The sequence below is a fragment of the Phalacrocorax aristotelis genome, chromosome 1 (genome assembly GCF_949628215.1).
Source record: "Phalacrocorax aristotelis chromosome 1, bGulAri2.1, whole genome shotgun sequence".
Taxonomy (NCBI): Eukaryota; Metazoa; Chordata; class Aves; order Suliformes; family Phalacrocoracidae; genus Phalacrocorax; species Phalacrocorax aristotelis.
Genome location: NC_134276.1, coordinates 57,597,844 through 57,625,212, shown reverse-complemented (window position 1 = coordinate 57,625,212; position 27,369 = coordinate 57,597,844). Strand labels below are relative to the sequence as shown.

Genomic DNA, 27,369 nt, shown 5'->3' with positions numbered 1-27,369 from the left:
CAGAAAAAAATTGAAAAAATCCCAGCTTTCTTTTTTTAATTGAGATAAGAAAAAATAAACTCTGCTGCACCTCAATTTAATAACCAGTGTTGCTCAGCTACTACCAAAGGCTTAAGAAACAGTGTTTAGAAGTGATTGTTTGGAAATAAGTGTTTCTCAAAGATTATGTGGGCTTATACAGATGATTTTGTTCACCTGCTGAGTGTTTGAGAGTAGAAATGTCCAATCTGACACTTCCCAGAAGTGTTTGTTTGCTTAAAAATTAGAAACATTCCTGTGGAAAAATAGGATTTCATTAATTGTTTTCCAATTCTAGCCATGCAATAAAGCAATATAATTATGTACTTTTAATAGAGACACAGCATTTTGTGAAATGCAAAATCCCCAGTTTCTGAAATGATGAGATGTTTTCAGCTTAAAACGTAGTGCTGTGAGCACCGCTTAATTTGTTAATACCTTTGTGCTCTTCTTCTGTTGTTTGTACTTCTCATGAGATGCAAGACGTTCAAGTGCTTATCGACTGTTCTTTATTAATTGTAAACTAAGCATGGTGGTGCTTTGAATAGAAATCTAATGTATTTTTTCAATTAAATGGGCAGAAGGAGAACAAGTTAGTATTATGGTTCTTGGAAAAACAGAAGAATATATTCATTCTTTGACTCCATGAGGCGGAGATGCAAGAATATTATCCCAGCTAGTGACATCCAGCACTAGGATAGGATAGAATAATTTGCAAACTTCTTTGGGTTGTGTCTGAATTACTACAAAGTAAATATGATGGCTTTCAGCATGGAAGAAGAAGGTTTGAAAGGCCCTTCACACCCCTTAAATTTGGCGTACAGCAGTGATTTGTACTCGTCTATCATCTCATCTTCAAAGGGATGGTGATTCTTCATAATGGAGCTTGACCAGCAGGATAGACAAAGTATGCTGTTGGTGTAAGAGGAAGCGCGGTGGGTGTAACACTTGCTCCTTAGACCAGATTTGCCTCTTGCTGTATGCCTTTCTGCTGTAATACCAAAGCAATTCAGAAAGGGAATAGAGCAAGGAAGTTAGTTGTTTTAATTAGTGAATTCAAGACTATCCTCAAAGGCTCTGATACTTCGATCTAATTCAGTCTTCTGATTTTCTGTTGATTCTTCCAAATGCTTCAGACTTACTCAGACAAAAGCCTCTTTCTTCACAATTGTCAAATTTCATTGAATCTCAAGTCTTGGTGATAGAGCTTAATTGTCAGCAAAATAAGTCTTGGTTTCTGTAAATTGTTTGATCCTCAGTTGGTTTAGAAGTGACAATATACTTCCTTTTACAGGGTTTAGATATTGTTTCCATGTGGCATATGGAGCAAAGTTGGACCAACTAAAGAAATTATTTCAGTTGTTTGCTGTCAGGAAGGCTTAGACAAAGAGCTTAGTCTCAGATCCTTTAAAGTTCAAGCATCTGCCACTAGGGGCAAAAATTATTTTCCTGTAGGCATTCATCTTTTATTGTAGATTTACTGTGCTGCTTCACTTGGTTGATAATCTAATTTAAACCTCAGAGATGAGTCATACCTCCTCAATGGGATTCACAGCTAGTTTAAATTCTCTGATGTCAGAACCTTTCAGTTGTTGCAGGATCTCTTTTCTGAACATAATGGTCCTTTTGGTGTCTGAATGCACTGAAGGGGAAAAGAATGTGACCCATGCAAACAGTAAAACTTGAGTGATATTGGTTTACAACATACATCAGGTTTTGTCTTCAGTGTTTATATGAGTTTCTAGTTCAGGTAATTTGTGAAGTCTTGACTTAATTTAGGTCCTAATGGTGCCAAGTGGTCCATTGTGAACGGACTTCTGCATAAACTAGCATGATGTGCTGTATTAGAGACCTTTGTTTCATAGAACCAGCAGTTTCTATACCAAATGTGATATGACAGTTTTCCAGAAAAACACTGGATTATTGAAATGGTACCTTTATATGAAGAAACATTTCAGTCTCCTTTCTTTGGAAAAACAAAACAAAACAAACAAGCAAAACCCCAATTGTCCAGAAATGTTTTGGAGCAATCCAAACACTTAAACTTGTTTGCGACCTTTTCCTGAAAGTATGACCCCTCTATAGTGGACCGCTAAGAACCTTAGGAATTGAATATTCAGATTTGGAATGTGAATTGCTATTTAAGGACTTCCTCTCCAGAGTCAGTCAAGGACAAAATAGACATTCAGAAAGTTAAGAGGCATTGTAAATACCATTCAGCTGTGATGAAAAGTTTATTGGATGCTTTTCATATGTATTCTAAAGTTAAGCTACATTTTGAAAACCATCAGAGCCAACATTTGTTCTCTAAATATTGTAATTAAATATCTACGATATGAAGTTGCTACTAATTAATACTGTGCAATATTAATAGTGGTTGGGTTATTGACACAATTTTGCCTTTTTTTTTTTTTGCTTGAAGTTATACTTTTGTTTCATATATTTTAATGATGTATCCACAAATTGATCCAGAATCAAGTCCTGTGCTCATGCTGTTTTGTGAAGAGGGAAGGAAAACCACAACGTATTTTCCTGTCATTGAATTTCATTATTATATTTGTATTTTTCCATTTTAATCCTGCCTTATCAGACATATGGTTAATGCCTTTTTTAACACAGAATAATGTCAATGCAGTTGTTTTAAAACAGGCTTTCCCAGAATGTCTGGGATCAGATTACGATCAGTGATTGTATGCAAAATTTGTAGTGTTTATTCCAAAATATACTTGTGCTTTAGATCCATGAGAAGATTTTTGTGGTGCTTTATATATTGGATATGGATACCAGAAAGATGGGTGGTTTTGTCATAATCTTTACATTGCTCCACTAGCTGTCCAGTTCCTTGCAGTCCTGGAACTTCTTGCATCCTAATATATCTGATACAGTTTCAGCAGAGAAGCTGCTCATTAAAAAAAAAAAAAAAAAAAAAAAAACAACAAAAAAACCCAACCCACACCAAAAAAAAAACCCCAGAACAAATCAAAACAAATTGTGAAAATGGATGTCAGAGAAACCAAATGAATACATAAATAAGTGAACTGTTAAGACCCAAAGACAGATATACTTATTTTGAAGGAAGAAAGAAAACTTTTACTGAGAATTTCTCTACCTGAAATCTTAATTGGTCTTGTGAAATCTTAAGCTCCCATGTGTATGAAATTAAACAAACATATTAGAGTATATTCTAACAACTAACTTGAGACACAAATGGCTGTTTCCCCTGCGGTTCTGTAGTTAGCGGAGTGAAATATGTTCCTGTAAGAGCAGTTTAAAGCAAGAAGTAACCAAAAACCTCTGGATTGTTCTCTAAAGGCATCTCTCTCAATAGATAGCAAGTCTTGCCTCATCTGTCTAAGTACAACCTTGTGAATAGTCTGTATGATCAAATACTTAAACGGTTATGCAGTATGTTCTGGATGCAGTTTGCCCTCTCCTTTCAGCTGACAGTGGCCTTTTGGCTGCCACGGTTTTAATTTGGGAACTATTTCAGAACCTGATCTCTCACTTGCTGTAAAGATTTCCCATGTTTTTCAGTGTAAAACACCCTTCCTGTTGCCTTTATGGCTCTTGTGTAGTTGTTGTAGTTCCCCTATCTGTCTCTTTTTGTCATTCTTTGTTTCCAAAACATTAATTCATGCACACTTCTAGTTCAAGTGTTGCAGCCACCTTCTGTTCACCTTCTGTTCTCACTTGCTTTGCTTTGTCCCAAACTCTTCCACGCTTCCTAGCCTATGCCTCGCCATGTCAGGCTTCATGCCTTGGTTGTGTGTGGGATGACATCCTCTTCCCTCTTCGGAGCATGTTTTTTTGTATCTGGAACTGGTGACATTCCATGGTGATGGAGAATGGAAGAAGCAATGTTAGAGTAAGAGGGAGGAGAGGAAATGGGGAGCGGATATGCAGTGAATGAAGCAGAAGGTGAAGGAGAGGGCACGTGCAAACAGCCAGTCTGCACAGGACAAAAATTCAAGTCAATATGTACAAAGCTCTCTCGATATCCAAACATCCCAAGTTCGGCAACTTCTGTGACTGTTACTACCAGTTAGTCTTTTGACAGTTCTGTCTTGCAGCTCCCCCCGAGGGCCAGATGGAGAGAAGGCTTTTTCTTGATCTTATGACACAGTGTACTTTGAGGGAGTCTACCTGGAGCTGTAGAGAGGAGTGTGGCTTCATTTGAGTATTAGCCCTCTTCCCATGCAAAGTTTTTACTATTTCTGCACCTGGTAACTGGAATTGTTGGCACATTCCTGTGTTTTTTCCTCCCTCCATCATCATTTTGCCTGCTTATCTTTCATGCTTACATCTTTGTAACTTCCTGCTCTCTATGCAATAAAGTTCATCCACAGGCTGACTGTTCTTCATCTTAAAATGATCTCTGAAGATACCCCAGTATCATTGTAACCGCAGTATAACTATACACTGAGAGTAGTTAAAAATATGGGTGGAGAAACTCGTTAATTCCCTGACCCCTTTGTTTTCCTGTACCTAAAAAAAAAAAAAAAAAAAAAAAAAAGGCAAAGAGGCACACATCTTGTCCTGCAGCTTTCTGTTCCAGCTTACTGCAAGCACCTTCCCTTTGCTCGTCGTTCCTTTTATAGTCAATTGTGTTGGTTTCTCTTAACTGACACAATGAACTCTTCAGGGCAGGGCATGCTGCTGGCTACATGATGGTCCAGTCTGCATCCTAGTGAGGCTCTGCCTCCCACATCAGATATATTAATCCTCTTTTGGGTGTTTCTATCATGCAGGTAACAAATGGCAGTGTTCTCAGGACTCCCTTGTGTGGGCAGCACTCTTCTATTTTTGCCTTTTTATTTGTTTAGGAGTTCATAGTGCTGGACAGGTGTAAATCAGAGCTTCACAGTGAAGTCTGTCTTTGAACTGAACAAAGACAAAATAGATTGTAAATTGTGTTTGATTTTGCTTGAATGACTGTTCAGTGAAGCCATTTTTTACTCCTTGATGTGTGTGAATTTTTTTCTGTTTATAGAAAAGTGAAGAAATGGTGCTGTTAACCTATTTATGTTTATCATGCTAAGTTTATTATTTAAAAGCTATGAAAAAATAGAAAATTATAGGACTATGTCAGGTTTTTCTTTAATTTTAAGTGATGTATATATAAGCATATTTTTTTAAATAATTTATCCTCTAGCATTCAGCTGTCAAAAAATCTAGGGGGATGAATTTAAGGTATATATCTGTGTGAACATTAAAGGTTCTTTGGTTTTGATTTTTATGCTACTAGTGTTTTAGTATGGTCAGCAGCTTCTTACTCCTCATTTGCAGCTACTTACTCCTAGTATGTTTTTCTTTTTTCTTTTTGAGATGAAGCTTTCTAATATAGGCTCTTCAGAGGGACCTGGACAGGCTGGATCGATGGGCTGAGGCCAGTTGTATGAGGTTTAACAGGGCCAAGTGCCAGGTCCTGCACTTGGGTCACAACAACCCCATGCAATGCTACAGGCTTGGGGAAGAGTGGCTGGAAAGTGCCCCGCAGAGAAGGACCTGGGGGTGCTGGTTTACAGGCAGCTGAGTATAAGCCAGCAGTGTGCCAAGGTGGCCAAGAAGGCCAACAGCATCCTGGCTTGTATCAGGAATAGTGTGGCCAGCAGGAGCAGGGAGGTGATCGTGCCCCTGTACTCGGCACTGGTGAGGCCACACCTTGAACACTGTGTTCAGTTTTGGGGCGCTCAGGATAAGAAGGACATTGAGATGCTGGAGGGTGTTCAGAGAAGGGCAACAAAGCTGGTGAAGGGTCTGGAGAGCAGGTCTTATGAGGAGCGGCTGAGGCAACTGGGGTTGTTTAGCCTGGGGGAGAGGAGGCTGAGGGGAGGGAGACCTTATCGCTCTCTGCAACTACCTGAAAGGAGGTTGTAGCGAGGTGGGTGTTGGCCTCTTCTCCCAAACTACTAGTGATAGGACGAGAGGAAAAACAGCTTCAAGCTGTGTCACGGGAGGTTTAGATTGGGTATTAGGAAAAATTTCTTCACTGAGAGAGTGGTCAAGCATTGGAAGAGGCTGCCCAGAGAGGGGGTCGAGTCACTGTTCCTAGAGGTAGTAAAAAAAAAAGTGTAGATGTGGCACTCCAGGACATGGTTTAAGAGACATGGTAGTGTTGGGTTGATGGTTGGACTTGATGATCCTAGAGGTCTTTTCCAACCTTAATGATTCTATGATTCTAATAGTTGCCCAGTAGAGGGGGGACAGCAAAATCATACTCAGTGCAGTATAACTTTTCACAATGCTTAGCATTTAATCATTAAAAATTCTTTCTTTTAATGTAATTAATATAATATACAGTAGAGGTCATATTTTGGTTTTTTCCTATTTGAATGTATATTATATCCCACATTTCAATTATAGTTCAGGCTGTAAAGAATTTTACATTGTAGTGATATTTTTTCCCCTGGAAGCTGATGGCCCAAAGAAATGCATTGTCAGACTGCATCTAGATTCCTTTGGACAGTACTCCTTGTTTGAAGAAAACACTTGGGATGTGGTTGCCTTCAGCTTTTCTGAGCCAAAAGATTTTTGTTTTTTTCTCAGGCGAGATTTGCAAGTTGAATTTGGTGCCAATCACAAAACTGAAGACGAGGTGAAGTCATTCCTCCTTATACCCTACAGCCTGCTCTGTAGGAAAGGATCCATTCTGTGCCCTAAATCAGGCCAAAAAAAAAAAAAAAAAAAAATCTCTGAATGCAGCTGTAGTCCCTCCCATGCTGATTGCTGTAGCCTTCAGGCATGCACTCATTTGCCTTCTTCCGGTGCCATACTTATTTACTGATTCATCCAGAGGGAGAACAGCTTCAAGAGCAGAGACTGAAGGAGGCCTACCGCAGAATTGCCTCTAGTAGAGCAATTATTAACATGCTCGCTGGAGAGGTGGGCGACCCACATTCAGTGCACGCTCCGTGACTGGTAAAAATAACACGTTCCCTTGCGTCCCTGCCCAACCTTCACCCCTCATGTAAGTGTCCTGACCCCTGGGCTTGGCTGTACCTTTATAAACAGGATGACAGGTTTCCCAATATCTTCTTCTTTTGTGGTTTTGTGAACAGTACCTAAGTTGTGAATCTAGTTGTTTCCAATTTTCTGTGGCTTTGCTCTAACATGTGCTTTAAAATGTCCTAAATTGAAGCAAAAAATTTAATTTCATGGGGAGTGTGTCCTTTTTAATGCACAGCAAATTTTCCAAGCAGATGCTTTGATTATTTGCACAACAAACTAAAAGAGACACAGTTCTAATTTTCTGATAGTTATACCAGAATTTCTCTTTAGTTCAGTAGTAATGACATTTCATGTGAGACAGGGAAAAAGCCCACTGAAAATTATCCAGCGTCATCCATTGTGAAGTCTGGATAACCAAACCCATGTTGTTGCAGTGGCTTTTTAATAGTGTAAGTAGTTAAAAGGAAAAGGTGTTTCAGGAATCATTGCACGGGTATGTAATGAATGAACTTTAGAGAGAATATCCCGTTGCCAAACAATTCACATTTTCCAGAAGAAGTGAGAAAGGAAAAGAAACTGAAGCTAAAGAAAAATGAATGATCGAACCAAAGGAACATGCCAAGCAGATGACAAAGCTTTACAAAGTTGGATGAAGACATGAAATGCCTCTGCTTTTTGAGCTGCCCAAAGGCTTTGTCCTCAAAATGGATGGGCTAGGTAGAGGCCAGAAGTCTTGGCTTGGTTTTCACAGCAACAGTCCATATAGAATTCCCTTCTGTGGTTTCAGAAAGAGAAGAAAATGGATGGAATACATCAGAATCATTCTCTTCAGTGTGTGGGAGGGGATCTGAATATATATGCTTGGATAAATACAGGATAATATTTGTTTTCTGTATGATAACTGCATCAGCCAGGTAGCAGTTTCAACTGAAGATTTCAGGAGGCAAAAGCTTTATATTCAGTAATGTCCTACTTGGTTATTGTCATCTTAGAATGGAGTGATGAATGAGCCCTTCTAACTTCAATGCCTAAAAAAAAAGGGAAGAAAAACATTAAAAAGAAGCAAATTAAGATTCTTATTCAGTGAATTATCTTTACGAGGTGGAATAGTAAGAAAATCAACAAATAGGAGCAGATTTGCAAGAGCTGTGTGAGATTCTACCCCTCTGATATTTTCTGAAATACAGTATTTAAAGCCTATTCTGAATCTTGTCTTGATAGTATAAATAGCACAGGAAAACTCCTTTATGTTGTTGGAAAAACCTTACCAGAAAGGTGATGTATATTTCCATTTTTGTTTTAATCCTTGTATTGATGTATATTCATAATATACCCCCAAATCTGAAAGTAGTTCTAAATGCTGGTTTTTCTTTCATGCAAAAATTCCAGCCACAGAATGCTCTTCAGATATCCCCGTCCATCCTGATTGTAGTGCTCAGTTTAATTCATTGTAAGCCCTCTCTCCCCCCCGCCCGCCCCCCCCCCAAACACTTGGGACATATTTTCAATCCAAATTGGATTTACAGCAGAAAGGAGAACTAGACTACAAAAGTGATTTTTCAGAAGTGGGTGTGTTTGTGGTAAAATAGTTCAGCATATAATTAGATTCATAATCTTGCTAGTAGAAAGCCAATATAGGACTGTATTTCATGTATACTAGTCCAGGTTTCTGTTATAGTGATGCTTTGTATTGTGGTGAGAAGTTGAAGTAGGTAACTTTACATCTGGAATAGAAAGTGGTGTAAATCAACAGAAAATTCTGTAGATAGTATACAACTTGACATCTTTTTAAAGGCCAGTTGATAAGAAGTTGCGAGTGGTTACCATTTTTAAATTCCCCTTCCCCCCCCCCCCCCCCCCCCCCCCGCCGGAGCGAGGAGGCAGCCAGTGTCAACTCTTCCTGTACCCCCTCCTCTGTATAGATTCCCCCCCACCCAGTTGGACTGCATGCCTTAAAAAAATCTTGTTGCTTATGTTGTAGTACAGATCAGAAATTAAGTTGCTCTGTGTTTTGGCAGTATATTAGAGTTGGTGGGTTGGTTTTAGCTTTTTATTTATTTCACTATGTTTAAATGTAGATTTTATTCATTAGACTCAGGAAAACTGAAAATAGCTCCAGTGAATTAAAAACTAGTTTAAAAAGAAGCAGAAAGGAAATCCAGAGCTTAACTTCTGGAACTGTTAGAACTTTGTTCTGGCTATCTTCATCTAGAATGTCTGAAAGGTTTAATACTACTCCAGGGACTGGGGACTGGAGGGAAGAGGGGGGCGGGCAGGTGTCTGCTTTCATTGTTGTTCTAATTATGAAGCAGAGATGTAGCTTTGTACTCAGGTAGTAGGATGAAACTTACTTATATAGCCAGAACTTTGTTCTTTTGAATGATTCCGAAACTTTCTTTCACATTAAATTACAAAAGAAAAAATCTGAGGATGTTAGTTGTTGGGTTTGGGGGGGGGGGGGGGGGGGGGGTATCATAGCAGGGATCAATAATTTGGAAGTTGCTAATGAATATATTATCCCAGATCTATCATGCTTTTGTAAAAGAGATCGTTTCGTTAGCAAGGATCATACAGCACCAAAGTTAAATTCTGTTTTGCAAATTCTGTTACAGCTGAAATTGTAGCCAGCTTGGTTAATTGGCAATAATATAAAATGTGAAAGGCAGTAGACGTGGCACTTCAGGGCATGGTTTAGGAGCCATGGTAGCATTGGATAAATGGTTGGACTTGACGATCCTAGAGGTCTTTTCCAACCTTAATGATTCTATATGATTCTATAATGCAGAAGGTATTTTGAGATTTCTCATGAAAGCAAATTGAGAAAGAAGAAAAGTTATGCTTCCGCCCTAAAAAAAGATGTTTTCCTTTGTGTGGTTCTGTTTTTAATGAAAACTTTATATATCCTTTCTGCATTGTATCATAAGTGAGGAGATAGACTTTGGCTGGTGATAACAGAGGTTAATACACTTGCTGTTCTGAGCACATCTGGGGAAAAAGACAAATCAACTGTACCGCATAATTTAGCAAAGGGATAAGTCAGCTTGCATGGAGCATTGACCTATTTTGATTTTCTACAAGCACGGTAATTCTAATCAGTAGGTCATTAAAATAGCATGTGTTTCTAGTGGACTGGAAAGCTCAAGAAGCAACTGTACAGTTAGGATCAATGTTTTCATACTAGGTAATGTAGACGTCTCCGTCAGCAGTAAAAATAGAAATTAATTTCCAAAGAATCCTGTTTTCCATTCTTATCTTCATCATAGTCATCCTTCTTTCTTTAAATCCTACACTTAAAAATAAGATCAAACACAGTGTTCATGTTTTCTTCTCGTTTCCTAACTCTTTTCCTGTTTGACAGCGTTCATATAAAAAGTCCTTTTCAAGTAGTAAGTTAATTTGGATAGAAGGCATCCTACCTGAATTCATTACATGCTGGCAGTTTAGATAAATGGATATTATGATCTCAGCATATTTTGGCCCAGCACCACTGTTCCCATTTGCAAATGTCTAAGAAAGTGATAATATTCCTGTCAGTTTCAGGCTGCTAAAGAAAAAAAAATGGGGTAGAATTTCTTATTTATATTTATAGGATGCCTGTGGGGAAGACAGTAATGCTGTATATGGCAGTTTGTGTGGACATGTGGCGCTAAACACATATTTAAAAAAGATAACAGGCCTATTGACGTTTCTTTGTAGAAATATGGAAGAAAAGCCAGAGTAGATCAGTAATTGACAGCTACGCAGGAGATGCCTTTCCAGATTTCTTTCTGAAGAAATATTTCACAAACTTACAATTACTTTCGAAGTCGGTAATCCATCTTTAATTATTTTGTTGATTTCATAGTTGTATTTTACAAGGTTGAGGTAATGTCTGCTTCCTGCCAACATTTGATATGGACAATCCACTTTGTCGCTGCTTTGATGAAATGGAAGGCTGCTTGTAGTTGCAGGACTTTTCTTCTTTTTCTGGTGTATGTGTGTGAACTGAGCACGGGTGAAGACTTATGACTCACTGAATGCCATAGCTTAACAGCAAGATATGGGGGGAGCTGTCGGTTTATGCTACTGGCAGAATGAGAAGCATGTTCAATGTAGTTAAATTGATGGCTGTTTAAACGTACCCAGTTCTGTGCATCTGTTTCTTTTATTCCTACCTTTGAGTATGCTTTTATTACCACATACACACTTCTAAGAGTTATTTTACTACCATGCGTACGCTTAAGATGACATTGGTTTTATAAGCTGTAATTTGGACTGCTAAAGTACATGATTTCTCTCTTTAGGGTAAGTTAACACCTCTACATATACAAAATCTGAGGCGTGGCCTGCTGCAGTGTGTCTCCCCGGGATGGAGCACGGTGATGGCACCCTGCTGTGGTGGCCACCCCCATGCTGGCGCTCTGCCTTGCTCTCCCTTGTGCAGGTGGTGCCCCAGTGCGAGGTGTGTGATACATGGGGGGCTTCTCCTTGCTGAGCTCACCGCACACAGGTCTTAACATCGGTCCCTCTGCATTAAAGTTGTCTTAGACTGGAAAAGCATCTTTGTGGCATGACTGCCTTCAAGCAAGTGCGGGTTCCCAGTTGGGGTTGCTTACGTTTAGTTATACATGTATGACTAAGTACCTTCTTGAATCCATCTCTCGCGGTACAGGTTGTTTTCAGACAGGTTTTTGCGAGCTTGCAGCGAGGAGTGGAAGATAATAGTGTAGGAGCAGGGAGGTGATGGTGCCCCTGTACCTCAGCACTGGTGAGGCCACACCTTGAGTACTGTGTGCAGGTTTGGGCCCCTCACTACAACAAGGACATCGAGGTGCTGGAGCGTGTCCAGAGAAGGGCAACAAAGTTGGTGAAGGGTCTAGAGAACAAGTCTTCTGAGGAGCGGCTGAGGGAGCTGGGGTTGTTTAGTCTGGAGAAGAGGAGGCTGAGAGGAGACCTTATCGCTCTCTACAGCTACTTGAAAGGAGGTTGTAGCGAGGCGGGGGTCGGTCTCTTCTCCCTAGTAACAAGCAATAGGACGAGAGGAAATGGCCTCAAGCTGCGCCAGGGGAAGTTTAGGTTGGGTATTAGGAAAAACTTCTTCACCGAAAGGGTTGTCAGGCATTGGAACAGGCTGCCCAGGGAGGTGGTTGAGTCTCCATCCGTGGAGGTATTTAAAAGAAGGGTAGATGTGGTGCTTGAGGATATGGTTTAGTGGTGGACTTGGCAGTGATAGGTTAACGGTTGGACTCAATGATCTTAAGGGTCTTTCCCAACCTTAACAATTCTATGATTCTATGATTTGTTATTTTCCTTCGTGGAGGCTGGGTGGTGGGGGAGTGTTCCTGCCTTCACTGTTGCAGACTAGATAAAGATATTTTGAAATTTTTTTTCCCCTGGTAAATGCATTGTACTTGTATATGAAAACTGATATTTAGGCCAATTGCTGTGAAGGAGTTGAGGTTACTATACAAAGCAGTGTTTATTAATAACACTTGTGTATTGAACTAAAGTGTGCTGCAATTAAAATTCCCTGGACTGAGGGTTAGCCTGGTCTCTGAGGGGAAAAAAATTCCAAGAGCGTGCACCTGTACACGCACATGCACGCACAAGTGGCAAAAGCTTTCTATCCCTAAAAGGACCTTCTCTTAAAACCTTTTTCTTTTCCAAAGAGGCAAATCAGAGAAGTAGCAACAAAGTATTTCTGCAATGCCTGATGAAGTAAGGGGGTGTAAAGGCTTTGTAAACTCTTTGCAGGGTGTACAAAATTAATCTGCCCACTCTATTCTGTAATACAGAAGTATTTCAGTGAATGCACTGGCCAACAAAGTATACTAGAAATGCCAAACACATTTAGAAATTATGTACTGCTGCTCTTAGGGTCCTTGATACTTGGAATTTAGGTTGCACAACACAAAATGCTGTTGGTGGCATTTGGCTGTTCCAGTGGAAGATCCTGTTTTCTCGTTTAAAAAAAAAATCCTTTTCTTTTCTGGTGTTTACATCCTAAGTGTTGATTCAGTTTGGATTATATTTCTTTCATCGTGAAGTATGAATAAACATTTTAAATAGGTGTGGCACACTGTCAAGTGTTTTCATTATTTGGATGATAGGGTTGAACATCTATTCCAAAGTATCAGTAGGCACCTGCAGAAGCAAAGTGGGTATGTAGCACCTGAACACATTCTGATTCATGCAATTAAAGCAGTTTACAGAGTGAGGAAGAAAAGACTATCACATACTGAGGTTTGATGTCTTTTTTACGGAGAACAAAAGAGGTTTGATTCTTTCACTTCAAGTTTAGCCTAACTATTGTGTAGTGGAGTAGGTTTAATGAATCATTGTTTAACTTTGATACTGCCAAGTATTTGACCATTAAATAGTCTGAAATGTGTACATAGCACTTTGGTGACAGACCCTTATTTAACTGTGATTAATTGGCATTGAATAGTTATTTAATTACTTTGGAAGAAATCTCACAACAGTGTGTGTTCTGATTGAGTTATTTGATGTAAAAACAAACATAGGACTGTTGAAGAGAGCACGTTCCCTTTTGCAGCTTGCTACTGACGCTGCACACCACATGGAAGCCTGAGAATGATTAAAACAGCAGATACTATTCACAAATTTGAATGCTATTGTTAACATTGGCATACTTAGTTCTTGATTTCTTAAAGGACTTTTTTTTAGTGGTTTAATGAAATTTCCTTTGCCTTACAAGTTCTAGATTTAGTATTTTCTTTTTGCTTTTGAAGCCCAGACTGAAACTCACTGGAATAAGTAAAGGGTGCAAGTATTAAGTGAGCTTGAAAATTTTTTAAAATTGAAAATACTGGACTAGATCTAAGAGTTATTGTCTCAGGGCATGTATCTATATTACAGAAGTGCTCACGCAGGAATTTGGGGGTTTTGGAAGTACGAAGTATTGTGGGAAGGTGATGTTGATAGTCTGTAAGTTTGGGAGGGAAGGATATGAGAAGTTTTTGGAGAGAAAAAAGATTATTTTTTTTTTTTTGTCAGTTATGCAGGTCCTGCCCTTCTTGAATAGCAGGTGCAACAGTTTCTTTAATCTGAAGAACCATCCCCAAAAGTTAGGTTTGCAAAGTCTGGTAGAAACTGCAGTTGTAACTGTAAGCATTTTGAGTCCTGACTCAAAATGGCTACTTTAAGTTTCATATCTAGAATGTTTTCTCTTGCATGCTTAATAATGCATAAGCAAGCCACTGATTTAGTGTGCTTCCAGTAAGTGGAAACAGTCGTTTCTTCATACCTTGCGAAATAGACCTCATTTACTTGTAGACGTCCTTACAAATGTAGCAATCACTCTGGATGCAATATCATGATGGCTATGGGGCATTTTGCAGATCTTTCCAAAGCATAGCACTTCTGCTTGGAGATGCATTGCTCTCTCTGGTATATGGAGAGGGAATTTGCTTTAGTGGCTTACCATAGCTTGCTTCTGCATAGGACATGCTGAATAAAATGCCGGTTCACTTATAGCCCTATGAACAGGATTTGAAATACATCTCTAGGCCTGTGTTTTCTCTTATACAGTCACTGGGGTAATATCATTGAAAACCAGCAACGATAGAAATAGGGCTAAGGTTTGTGGCTTTGTCGCTTGCTTTTAGCAGTAGAAAAGAATTAATGCGCACTGGATTAACGTTACGAGAGGGAGACGTGGACCTCTTAGCAAGAAGTGAGGTATTTTCCTAGGCTTAATGACTTCAGGTGCCGTTTTCCAGAATTACTATGTGCAAACACTAAATCGATCATAAACGACTTTGTTCAATAACTTGAAAATTCATAAAAATGGAGTTCTGCTACCAGAGATTCACCTGAATGTTTATCTGGGAAGCAGCCGATTCATGTCCTCACTCTTTAAATTGTTTTAATTGTATCAGGTGGACTGTAAAAGGTTCTGGTTTTCAGGGTTTGTCTTTTTGATATACCATTTCTTTTGCTCACTCGTATTTTAGTCCGTGTCATTTTACAGAATTACTGTATTTACATTTTAAAGAGGATTAGGCAGATTAAAAGATGTTTTCATGTTTTATTGATAACGTCAGATTAATTTCCACTTTCCTAGTGGCAGCTTGCAGCTCTATCAAAACACAGTCTGTAGAAATGCTGTTATACTTAACAATTTCATAAGGCGATTGTCAAGTTACAGTTTTGGCAATTAATTAGCAGCTTGATTACCAATGGGAGCTGGAGTAGTTGGTGGTTAGTGGGTGTATGGGAGAGATAGTAAGACTGAGGACTAGCGAGGCTGGCTCAAGTGAGCTAAGTTTTCCTTCATGACAGTGTTCCTCAAAGAACTTCACTGGAAGAGATGTTACTGTGGAGGAGAAGGTTACTACAGTTGCTCTTTGTGTGCAGGATGAAGGCAAGTATTCTGCAGCTCTCATTTATATGTATGCCAGCTTATTACCCCAAAAGCACCGAAACAGATCTGTATCGTGCTCGCAGCCTAAAGCTTTCCTTGTCACAACACTGAAACTTTCTCAGAAAATGGCTGGAGATTGTCACAGCCTCCAAACAACTGCCAAAAAAACCCAAAACCCAGACTCTACATCTGCAGAATTTCTTCTTGAGCAACTTTAATAGGTCATTCTTCAATAGAAATGAGAACTGAACTCTGAGATGCTGTTGGAACTGAAACTAAAATAATTTTTAACAGTGAGGATTTTGTAATGGCTTCTCTCCTCTAGCCCTTAAGGCTTCGTCCTTGCCATATGAAATGAGAGTAAGCAGAGTGCTTTTCCAGGAACAAGTTTGGATGTGCTCTTCTGCTTCTGGGATGAGGGCGATCGTGAAGGCATTGCTTGATTCCTGGAGGTGCTGGTATTGAGCTGACCTGTGCTATGGCCATGGAAAGTAGCCAGCGTGAGTGACCTTGCTGCCTCCCAGCAGTGTTGCATGGGATGGCTGTTGCACAATAGCTTCTTATATCAGTGTGAAAACACTACAAATAAAACTTACTTAGGTTAAAAGCCAAAGGGGGATTCTAAGGCTGAATTACGGTGGGGTTTGCTCGCTATAGGAATAATCCTTTGCCCTTGCGTACAGCTTGTCATCTGTGGGTCTCAGTGTTTCACGGAGGGGCACAGCACTTTCATCTCCCCTTGCTCTGCTCTTCACTCTGTAAAATAAAGTGAAGTCACTCAGGAGGCACGTGACAAAGCTGGGAACAGATTACTAATACCCTGAGCCCAATCCATTATGCCATCTTGTTTCCCTCGTCTGCCCCTCCTAGACAGGCCCTGTGAGAAGGAAGCATTTAACCTCCTTGAATTATTTTCTTTTTGACAGTGAAATCTTGGTTCATTTGAAAATAACCTGGAATGTGATATTTAGGGGGATATTACGAAGTCTTAGTTACAGCTAATATGCATGCAACGGGCTAGATTACTCTTCCATGGCCTGTCTCCGTGTAAGGAAATCACAGGAAAAGGAAACTTCAAAAAAATTGCCTTGGAGTTCCTTCTGATGTGTCTACCCCAAGAGGAAATAAGTGAAAGGGAACATCCCCAGCTGCCGTTCTCAGTAGAAACAGATGAATGAGATTTTGGCGAGTCTTGTGCTGTTATATACCCTTCCTCTCTGTGTGGAAAGCCTAAAAATACAATGAATTCTACTGTTGTCTGCCTTAAGTTGCCTTAAGAAATAAACAAAAGAATAAGAATATTCTATTTCTAAGAACAGAAGAAAGGCACTTGCCTTTGGTAGTAAAGTACTGCAGAACAAGGTGTTTTCCACCAGTGTCTCTCAGTGGAGTTGTGTCCCAGGCCAGAGGAGAGGATGTTTTGCCTATTGCTTGGTGTGGAACAGAAATTCCTTTAAAAAAAGATATCAGTGTTATGCAACAGAATTTGTAATTCTGAGACAGCCGTGAACAGACAACTGGAATGATGGTTGCTACAGAAGTTTTTTCAGTATCTCTTATCTCAGAATTACGTCTTCAACGCACTCCACGGAAACTTTAAACTTAACTACTTTCAGTTTAATGAGCTCCTTTGAGAAGAGGGGGGCAAAAAAAAAAAAAAGTCTTTTGTTGCCAATGCAGCGAATGTGTTTGTACCAGTTAGGAGTAATAATTGAATCAAGATATATGTAGATAAAAAAGCAATGTGAATGCATGTACAGGCATTACACACTTTTTAAAAGGCCAGATTCCCATCCTTAGTTTCTTTCCTGGTGAGTAGAGATATCGATAGTAGAGAAAGATACGAATCCATTTATGGGAGGCAACGTTGTGACTTTAATTATTAAAGAACTCTTGCTGTAACTGATTTTTTCAGTCAGGTAGAACTTGGGAAAATAGAGAAGTGTAAATGCTTCATTGACAGCAGATTAAAAATTGTTTTATTAGCTCTAATAAAGATCAGTGTTGCCAAGGTTTCGAGTGAGTATAAATGTAAGGCTGCATGAACACAGATCTATCTCGTATTTTATTTCAGAAACGCCTGCAATTTGAATCCAGGTATAATGGTGGAGGGGTGGGAACAGAAATACTAAAAAGGATCAGTTAGATCAGCTGTGCTGTATCTAGGACATGGATGCACTAGTGAGTTTCAGTCAAGGACAGGAGCAGATTCTGGCTGATGTTACTTGATGAAACCTGCTTTAAGTTGTCTGAACTCTAAACCTTTACCTGCACACATTGAGCATATAAAGCATGTGTGTTTTACCTGTTAAATTCTATTGAACTATTATCTTCAAAGGCCATTTTAATTTTTCCCTAGCAGTTTAAGTAAAGGCTTTATATTCGGGTGAAAGGCATTTGTAAAAATGTATTCTTCAAAATATTGCAGTGGTTATAAAAGATTCCCTTCATGGTGGTTTCAAAAAAAATCTTTTTATCTTTACATTCCAGCTGTTCCCTTTTTTCTGTTACTAAAATGGAAAGATATGATGTAAGATATTTTGATCTTTTAAGGAATTATATTTACTTCCTGTTTCTTTTTCTTCTCCAACCTTGTTTCTATAGGAAGAATCTTAAATCGTTTCTCCAAAGATATTGGCCACCTGGATGACTTGCTTCCATTGACGTTTTTGGACTTCATGCAGGTAATTCAGTTGCTACTGTCAAAAACTTCTGTGCTGCACTGAATTTAGATTCCTGTATGCTTTGGTGAAGATCAGCTATTTGTCACAGATGTAGCTGAATTGAATGAAAGTGGTTGTTTGTGAAAGAAAGGTGTGGTTGAATTTTAATGTGTCAGTAAAAAGCTAACATGAGTAATAACTGGCAGGTAGGAGCGGCTATACACAGCTTGCTATTATGTCAAGATTTCAGTTCATAGTAGCTACATGCTTGGTAAATTGCTCCTGATTTGCCTCCAAGCAATCTGGCAAGCTTATTGCTGTTATAAGAAATATGTCCATAGTAAAGAAACAATCAACTCACATGAAAAGATAGCACAGATTAACCTAATTACGTGTCTGCTTCCACAAAGAATCAAATGCTTACCACACCATTTTGGATTAAAATAGGTGTGGCTATTTACAAAGAAAAGATTAGTAGTAATAGGGTGAATATAATAGCCTTAATAGGAACAAGTGAAATAAGTTGCTGTAGACAAGAAAGATGGACAAAGCATTGAGATTTTGATTATGGTGATGAAAGGATAAGGGATTATATATTACATCAAGGTAATTTTCCTGTTGCAGTTGCTATTAATCCTCCTTGTAAAGAATTGCAGAAGGATAAAGCTGCAAAAAAATTGATAGTACTCTGTCAAAATAACATGAATCATGGAATACACAGAATCGTGGTGGCTAGAGAAAGAACATACAGAATCATAGAATCGTTAAGGTTGGAAAAGACCTTTAGGATCATCAAGTCCAACAGTCAACCCAACACCACCATGTCTCCTAAACCATGTCCTGGAGTGCCAAGTCTACATGTTTTTTGAACACCTCCAGGGCTGGTGACTCCACCACCTCTCTGGGCAGCCTGTTCCAGTGCCTGACCACTCTTTCAGTGAAGAAATTTTTCCTAATACCCAAACTAAGCCTCCCCTGATGCAGCTTGAAGCCGTTTCCTCTCATCCTATCACTAGTAACTTGGGAGAAGAGACCAATGACTTAGTGGATCATCTGGATCCACTTAGTGGAACACACCTGTTATGCTCAAGTCAGAAGTGTTTTGTAAAGTGCAATTGCTAACTTCGCTTTTGTCTTTTAGAGGCAGCTTATTCAGGATCGAAAACTTCTTTTGACTTCTTTAAAAATAAACTAAAGACATTTCGGGTTGAGCAGTTTAATCATGTTGTTAATGCTGAGCTCTTGAAAATACAAGAAAAAACTTAGTCCAAGGAGATAGTAAAGGCACTTTTTAAGATAAAGTCTTTTTCCTAGTTTAGTGAAGCTGTTAAAGTTGAGGTGTGTGTTTGCTTTTCAAAACATTACAGTGCCACGTGTCATTTTGGGCAAAAAAGGAAGCTGATGTATTTTACCTATCAATTAAAGGAATTGGGTTTTTTTTCTTAGTTAGGGAGTTGCTTAAGGTGAATATGAAGGTTTTGGATTCATGGACTCTTAAGGCCCTGACAAATTCTTTCCTGAAAGTGCAATATAAACATCTTTCAGTAATATACTATTCATTTTCTACGGTTTATACAGATTCCAAATTTTCTTTCTTAACTGTCTTATTAGACAGAATATCTGACTTTATTTCAGCTCTCTTGGGACAATACATATGTGCCTTTCTTTCTGGCTGGGAGCTCAGGCTGTCCTGCAACCCATCTCCTCTTCTCTTAGCATAGGATTTACATCCATGAAGTCAAAACCATCTCTTCTGCGTAGTGCTCCTTGGCCATTAAACCAAGCAATTCAGAGGGGTTTGTATTTGCATAGGTTTGTCACCTTTATAGCAGACCGCACTGTGTATGTTCATGCTACATAATACTCATGGCCAGAGCATCCTTTGGGTCCTGTGATATTGAGATAAAATGATTAACCCTTTTCCTTAGTTCAGTGCATTTACAATAATGAGAGAGCTGTGTTGCAGCCCACTTGCATGGTGTTTTTATAGCAAGAAACTGCGTGGGTGTTTTGCATGCCCTGGCATGTGTTTTAAAGGCATGTGGGGTTGTCTGAGGATGCAAAATTTGCTGGGAGAATGTTGGAGAAGTCTGCATAAGCGGAGAGAGCCAAAATTGGTGTGGTCTTGTCCATACTTCCTTTTTAGAGCAGACCCTGAAGCAAACTGTCTTGAGAATTACACTCTCTAATTTTTTTTTTTTTCTGAGGGAACCAACTGGTTTGCTCCAAAAGAAAGCTAAGGAAGGAGGTCACCTGTATGCTTGGCGCATACAGAGGGCCAAATCATCTACTAGTGAACTGAAGAACCTAGTTACTTGACCAGTGTGTAGATACTTTAGGCAGTATATGTTTACCAAAGCTTAACTGGTCTGTGATAAAACAATGAAGGCGGCTGCTCCAGATGTGAGTGTGTTGTTCTTTCACGATCCTACTGTAAACCGCATTTCGTAAACATTTCCCCTCACGTTGATTACTTTGTGCATTTCTTTTAAATTAGCTATTGAATAATTTGTCAAATTCTGAAGTTTGTATTTTAAGTGAAAAGTTTTTCTTTTAAAAAAAAATGTCCTTTGGCATAGGAGAAAGAAAATTTAGGAACTTACTGTTGATTAATAAAGTGCTGCTATCCATAAGACAAAAGCACTTCCTTCTGGGCAGGTTTTCTAAAACTTACTGTTCTTGATCAGCAGGCTTGTTGGCCTTTTGAAATTCAATAGCAAAGAGGTGATATTTATTTCTGAAGAAGCACAGATTTTTACAAAGGATAAGTGTTATCAATTATGATAGAGATCTTTTGTCGCTTGTTTTGTTTGCAGGTGTCTTTTATAAGACTTCCTATAATCCCTTCAGGAAGAAATATTTTTCTCCTTTCTAAAAACAGTATTAGCTAAATATAAAAGCTCTGATCCCAGCCATTGTTGTTGATTCTTTGAGAGACATTTCCCAACATTCATTGTTTAAATGGTTGTCAGGAGGAATCAAGTGAAACTTAATAAACAATGCAGTAACTGGTTCATCTTACTTTGTGTGTAGAAGCTTTTCTTGAGCGGATTTGCATTGAAGAAGTGGTCCTTTTTCTGAGTTATTGCTAGGATCACTGTGAAGCATTCCACACTTTTACTATATTGGCAAGTGAGTGTATGATTTCTGCACAAATAAACACAATGTGATTGGACACCCAAAAACTACAATATGAACCCATTTAAATACCTACAAATAAATAAGTTTAAAAAAAAAGTACTAGTTTTGATAATTTTGTAATTACACTGAGTATAGATTTTAAGGCAATGCGAAAATTTTATAATATTCTTTCTGGAGTCCCTAATAAGATTTATACACTGCACAACAGTCATAATGAACGTGATTAGTCTAGACAGCTATACTGGATGAAAATTAATTCCTTGAGCTAAAGGAGTTGAGTTTTTTACATCTTCCACTGAGTCAACGAAGGAGAAGCAGTCGGTTCTCTTCAAGACAGTGGATAGTTACTGTATGCTTAACTTTTATTTTTGCTTTTACTGATATGTGGCAAGCACAAAAATGCATTATAGACCTTGTGTATTATTCTGAAAATTTGGCTAGATTTTGCAAACTGTTGCTTTGCAATAGCTCCCAAAGCAGTAACTCTTACTATGTTTGAAGTTTCCTGCCATCCTTTCTTTCTTTGGTCTTAAGTGCACCAAAATGTAGCACACCTGACTTTGGAGAGATTATGGGGCATGAGGGGCACTCCTCACTAGGAGGAGGCAGTAATTTTTTCTTCTGAACTTATGAAACTTAACAGCATATGAGACACGTCATGATAACACAGTGCACTGTCTTTTTTGTAGAAATTACTGCTATATCCACAAGATTTATAAATAATAAGTCTCTTGTGAGAACACATTTGTGGCTACCTTTGACTACGTGGCTGTTGAGCAGAACTATGTGGGTAGATGAGAAGTATAGAAACTGAAAAGAAAGCAAAGGTTAAGTTAGGCACTTCAACTGAGGTATCTTTAATTGTACACTAACAGTCCAGTTCAAAGCTCACTAAAGTAAAAATAAACTTTACAGTACGCAGTCTAAGCCTAGGTCTTATCTTCTCTAATGGATTCTGGCCGGTCATAATGTTCCACACAAGCTCTTCTGAAAAATAAAATAAAAAGCAATTCTTTGTTCATTTTGACACTTGTTATTTCTACTAAATATGGCACTAAATATGTAAAAATAGGTTGTAGTTAATGTCTGTAGGTAGATTCAGATAGTCAAAAAGCTGAATGAAGTTGTTCAGTGGAGATGGTGGGGTTTGGGATTTTTTGTGATCCCAAATATTTTTTATCACTTGCTTTAGTACTGTTAGCCTTGGCCTCAGTTCTGCAACTCCTTTTCTTTTTCCTGAGTTACATGGTTTTTGGCAGGTGTTTTCCAACTAAGTTACAATCTCCTCAGGTAATGGACTACTTGTGTGAAGGCCATTACAGTGCTTTAAAACTCTCTAAGGGGATTTAAACATCTACTTCATTTAGATATACATGCTTTATATATGTATTCATTAGTTTAGTCAGAGGGTAGGCCTGACAGCAGCCTCAAAGAGATACCAAGCACAAATAATTGCAGAAAGGCTTTCTTATTTGATATGAACTTGATCATATTATAAGTAAGTCACAGAATCACATAATGGCAGGGGTTGGAAGGGACCTTTGGAGATCATCTCGTCCAGCCCCCCTAACTGAGCAGGGACACCCAGAGCAGGGGGCACAGGACAGCATCCAGATGAGTTTTGAATGTCTCCAGGGATGGAGACTCCACAGCCTCTCTGGACAGCCTGTGCCACTGCTCTGGCACCCTCACAGGAAAGTTTTCCCTCATATTCAGGTGGAACTTCCTGTGTTCCAACTTGTGCCCGTTGCCCCTTGGCCTGTCATTGGGCACCACTGAAAAGAGCCTAGTCCCATCCTCCTGACACCCACCCTTTAGATATTTATAAGCACTGATGAGATCCCCCCTCAGTCTTCTCCACACTGAACAAACCCAGGTCTCTCAGCCTTTCCTCATAAGGGAGATGCTCCAGGCCCCTGATCATCTTGGTAGCTCTCTGCTAAACTTTCTCCAGTAGTTCCCTGTCTTTCTTGAACTGGGGAACCCAAAACTGGACACAGTACTCCAAATGTGGTCTCACGAGGGCAGAGTAGAGGGGGAAGATAACCCCTCTCAACCTTCTGGCCACACTCCTTTCAATACAGCCCAGGGTACCATGGGCCACCCTGGCCACAAGGGCACATTGCTGGCTCAGGGTCACCTTGCTGCCCACCAGCACTCCCAGGTCCTTCTCAGCAGAGCCACTTTCCAGCAGGTCGTCCCGCAACCTGTACTGGTGCCTGGGGTTGTTCCTCCCCAGGTGCAGGACCTTGCACTTGCCTTTGTTGAATTTCATCGGGCTCCCCTTGGCCCAGCTCTCCAGCCTATCCGGGTGTCGCTGAATGGCAGCACAGCCTTCTGGTGTATCAGCCGCTCCTCCCAGCTTGGTATCATCAGCAAACTTGCTGAGGGGACACTCTGTCCCTTCGTCCACGTCATTGATGAATATGTTGAACAGGACTGGACCCAGCACAGACTCCCCAGTAACACCACTAGTTACGGGCCTCCAACCAGACTCTGCACTGTTGATCATGATTCTTTGAGCTCTGTTGTTCAGCCAGTTCTCAGTCCACCTCAGGGTCCACTCATCTAACCCACATGTCCTAAGCTTACCTATGAAGATGAGTCCAAAAGGACTTAAGGAAGTCAGGTGCCAGTTAAGATGACTGGGATTCTGTTACTTAATTTCCTCTGAAAATACCAGCTGATGTACTCAGTGTTGCATCCAAGTGTTGTTCCTCCTCCTGCCTTAAGGTCTATGGGAGCACAAGGTTCTGTTGGTGTGGACTTCAATGGTAGGTGTGGACTTGTAGTTTAAAATGTTGTGGTTAAAATGCATAGCAATCTCTAGCTCAGTGCAGCACTAATACTAATTTGGGAAAAGGTCAGCCAAGGCATAGAATAACAGAATTTAATGAGGAAGTATTAAGAACTAAGAATCCAACATATTTGATAATATTTTAGCACATTAGCCCGGATATTCCTAAGTGGCCAGTACTTTGGATGCTATATTTTTGAGAGCTCATCAAAGGCTTGTTTTTAGTACCTGAAGCTCGCTTTACCTTGAGATAGATCTGCAGAGGCTTAACATCTTTAAACTGTGGTCTTAGGTGATGCAGGCTGCATGCCCAAACTGATAAACTACTGGTTGAAAATTGTATCTATAAACTGATGGAATACATAGGATGGAGAAATATATATGAGACTTCTGGTTTGTTTCATTAATTATCAGGATAAATTTTAAAGGGTGGGTTTTTTCCTGCAGTTTCTTGTCCTTTTAATTCTTCAGTGATCTCATTACCTGATAACAGAGTTGATTTTCTGCTTTAGTTTCTATTGAATTCGAGTAACTTACTGTGATGGCCCCTTCATTTTGATTTCTTCCCCTGTGTTGGATTGGGGGGAAAAAAAAAAATCATGATCTGTTGTGTTTCTGGAGAACACTGTGAACATGTGAACTATCTGCAGCTGCCCTTGGAAAAGGGCAGTGATTTATTGAGGAAAACTGAATTGCGAAACCTTTTTCCTCCCCAAAATCAACAGCTTGACTGAGTTTAAATAACTGACTTTTCATATCCTTTCATCACACACAAAGACCTAATCCTGAGACTACTTGAGCCACCAATGTAGGCTGTGGCTGAGACCACCACTGAATGTGCCGTTCCCTTCTCACCACACACAAAACACATTGACTGCAGCTTTATGAAGTGAAAATGCTGAAGAAAAGGAAAATGTGAAGGAGGTGTCCACAGTCATTTCTTTGGAGGGGAGAGAAAAAAAAAGAAAGAAAGGAAAAAAAAAAGCTGCTGCATCTGGATATTAGGAACAAAAAGTGCCTCAGACTGGAATAATAGCTTGGGTCACTTGCTTTCGTATGTGCACAAGAGTGGAACTGCCATTCCTTGTTTCAGTACCACTGACCCCTGCATTTTATTGTGTGAAGATGTCAGGGAAAGTGTGTAGAAGGAATTCCAGGGTCTTTTAGTTTAACAATGACGTTGTTATTTTGTGATTTCTGTGAGAGGTGGGGTTCTGGGGGGTTTGTTGTTGTTTTTCCAGTTTAGCCAGGTTTTGTATGTATGCATGTGTGAGTTTTAAGAGTTACTTTTGTTCATTAAAAAATAGTTCTTTCTGTGTGTCTGCATGTGTATGTTTAAAATATGATCATAAATATGTTGTGAGAAAATAACCAGTGGTGGGATCTATGTTAAGTGTCAGCATATTCTCTTTAGCCTGGCACGTAGAGCAGACCTGCATTGTGGAGACACCTTTTGGTTTCCCTTCTGCTGAATCCTGGTGGTTTTGCTTGATGGTTAGATCACAAGATTCTGCAGCTGTGCTGAGGTGTAAATTAAAAACAAATAAGTTTAAAAACCCAGTTGACTACTGAAATCTCACTGAACTTTTTCTCTGTGGAACTGATTGTCTAACTGTACATTCCCAAGATGCATACTACAGTGCATCTTGCTAGCGCATAATGAAAGACCGATTAAAACTTAAAGAAAAATAATAGGGGTATATATTTTTCATTGGTTCCTTTCGAGCTCTAATTTCAGAAAAGGTTAAAATGATTATTGTGATAAAAACTGAATTTTTTATATAGTCATTTGATACTCGTATGTGCCTTCAGTTTTGCTATTTTCTTTGAAATAGGAAGGGGTTATACACTGTTGTTAAAAACAAAAAACTGTCCACCCTGCCTGCCTGGTCGTCATCATCCCATCCTCCTTCCCACCCCCACCCCCCCCACCCCAAAAAAAAAAAAAAAAAGGGGTGAGAGGTTGAGGAGGAAGAGGGGGCTTGGGTTGCACTGGTGTCTCCAAGACCAACACGCAGGATCTGTGAGTTTAGCACATACCCTTGTCTAAATAATGCAGTTCTTTACTGATCTTTCATTCCTCTGTCCTTGAATGCCTTGATTGTTGAATCCTAGTAGCCAATTAGTCTTGTTGATGGTGACCAGCAGTGGAGATAATCTATGCCAAAGCTGTGCTGGTCTTTACTCTGTACGTGCCATCACATTCCTCTGAATGTAAGGATGAGTGTCTTGCATCATACGGACGGTGTATTTACTCAGATTGGTGGTATGTGTATAGGATAAAATGTGTGAAGTCTGGAGTTACTGCTAATAGGTGGATTCCTGTTTATACGCAGACCTCAGTTTTCTAGGGAAGGCTAAAGGTCTGTTCTCACTATAGCAGTCCTAAGTAACCCAGCCCAATCCTTTCCCTCACCCCATTTTTTTTTTCCTTTTTATGATAGTGTGTGGAATTTTTAAAAGAATAGGTATGCATCTCATTCTCTACATATCAGTGTCAAGGCAACAGATATCATTGCAGTAACAAAACTAATTTGTGTAGGAACATAAAGTAATTTTTTAAATATTTTAGAGTTTGTATTTACTTAGTATTAATATGATTTTAAGATGTAACCCATTATCTAACATGGGAAAGAAAAAAAAATACTGAAAAATATGTTTTCATTACCTTTTTGTCACCTTGTTTCCTTGTGTTTCCTTTACCACTTCTCCGCTTTTCTTGTCTTCTAAACTCTTTTCCTTTTAGTTTTTATACTTCTCCATTTATATGATAAATGTAGACAGTACTTTTGTTACTGGGCTGTTCCTTCCATTTTCTCAATGAAGTGTGGAATATCAGTGTTTTGAATATAGTAGTCAGAAAACTAAAGCTAGCTTTCACTTAGTGGAATTCTGTCTTCTCTATTTCTTTTTCTAGAGCATATGAGCATTGTGAGATGCAGTCTTCCTCTTCATTTCTTTAACATTTTGAGCAGATTTAGCTTAGTGGCAGGAAGACAAAAATGTAGTTGTTCTTGCAGTATTTTGGTATGTTGGACTGAAATCTGTAAATACAAAATTTCTATCAGGTTTAGGTCGGGTCTTCTCCAAATTGGCTCCTCTGTTTTCTTTATCAGATCACTCTCAATACATTTTCAGCTACAAAGCTGGATAGTTGTATGGAAGTCCAGTGATGTGCCCCTGTTCTGTGTGGTTTGGAACTTTCCTCCCTTTTGGTTAAGGTGGAATTTATAAAAGTTCCAGAGAGAGATTCTGTTCGTCTGGGGCTCTTCATCTGTTGAAAAGTGTTTTCTTGTTTGCTTTTCTTACTGTGAAAGAGTGCAAAGAAATATTGTGATGTAAGTTTCTCCTTTTGTTTTTGGTCCATCTTTCTATATATACTACTACTGCTTTTGGGAATTTTTGTTATTTATAGGTATTTGACCAACTTTTTAAGC

General features: G+C 39.3%; 1 protein-coding gene across 1 annotated transcript in view; it reads left to right on the top strand.

Annotated features, from left to right (window-relative positions):
• Positions 1-27,369, top strand: part of ABCC4 (ATP binding cassette subfamily C member 4 (PEL blood group)) — a 153,337-nt gene that overhangs the window by 68,606 nt on the left and 57,362 nt on the right. The window contains exon 20 of the mRNA XM_075089741.1: positions 17,936-18,015. Coding sequence (XP_074945842.1) covers positions 17,936-18,015 — 80 coding nt within the window. The remainder of the gene's footprint in view (positions 1-17,935; positions 18,016-27,369) is intronic.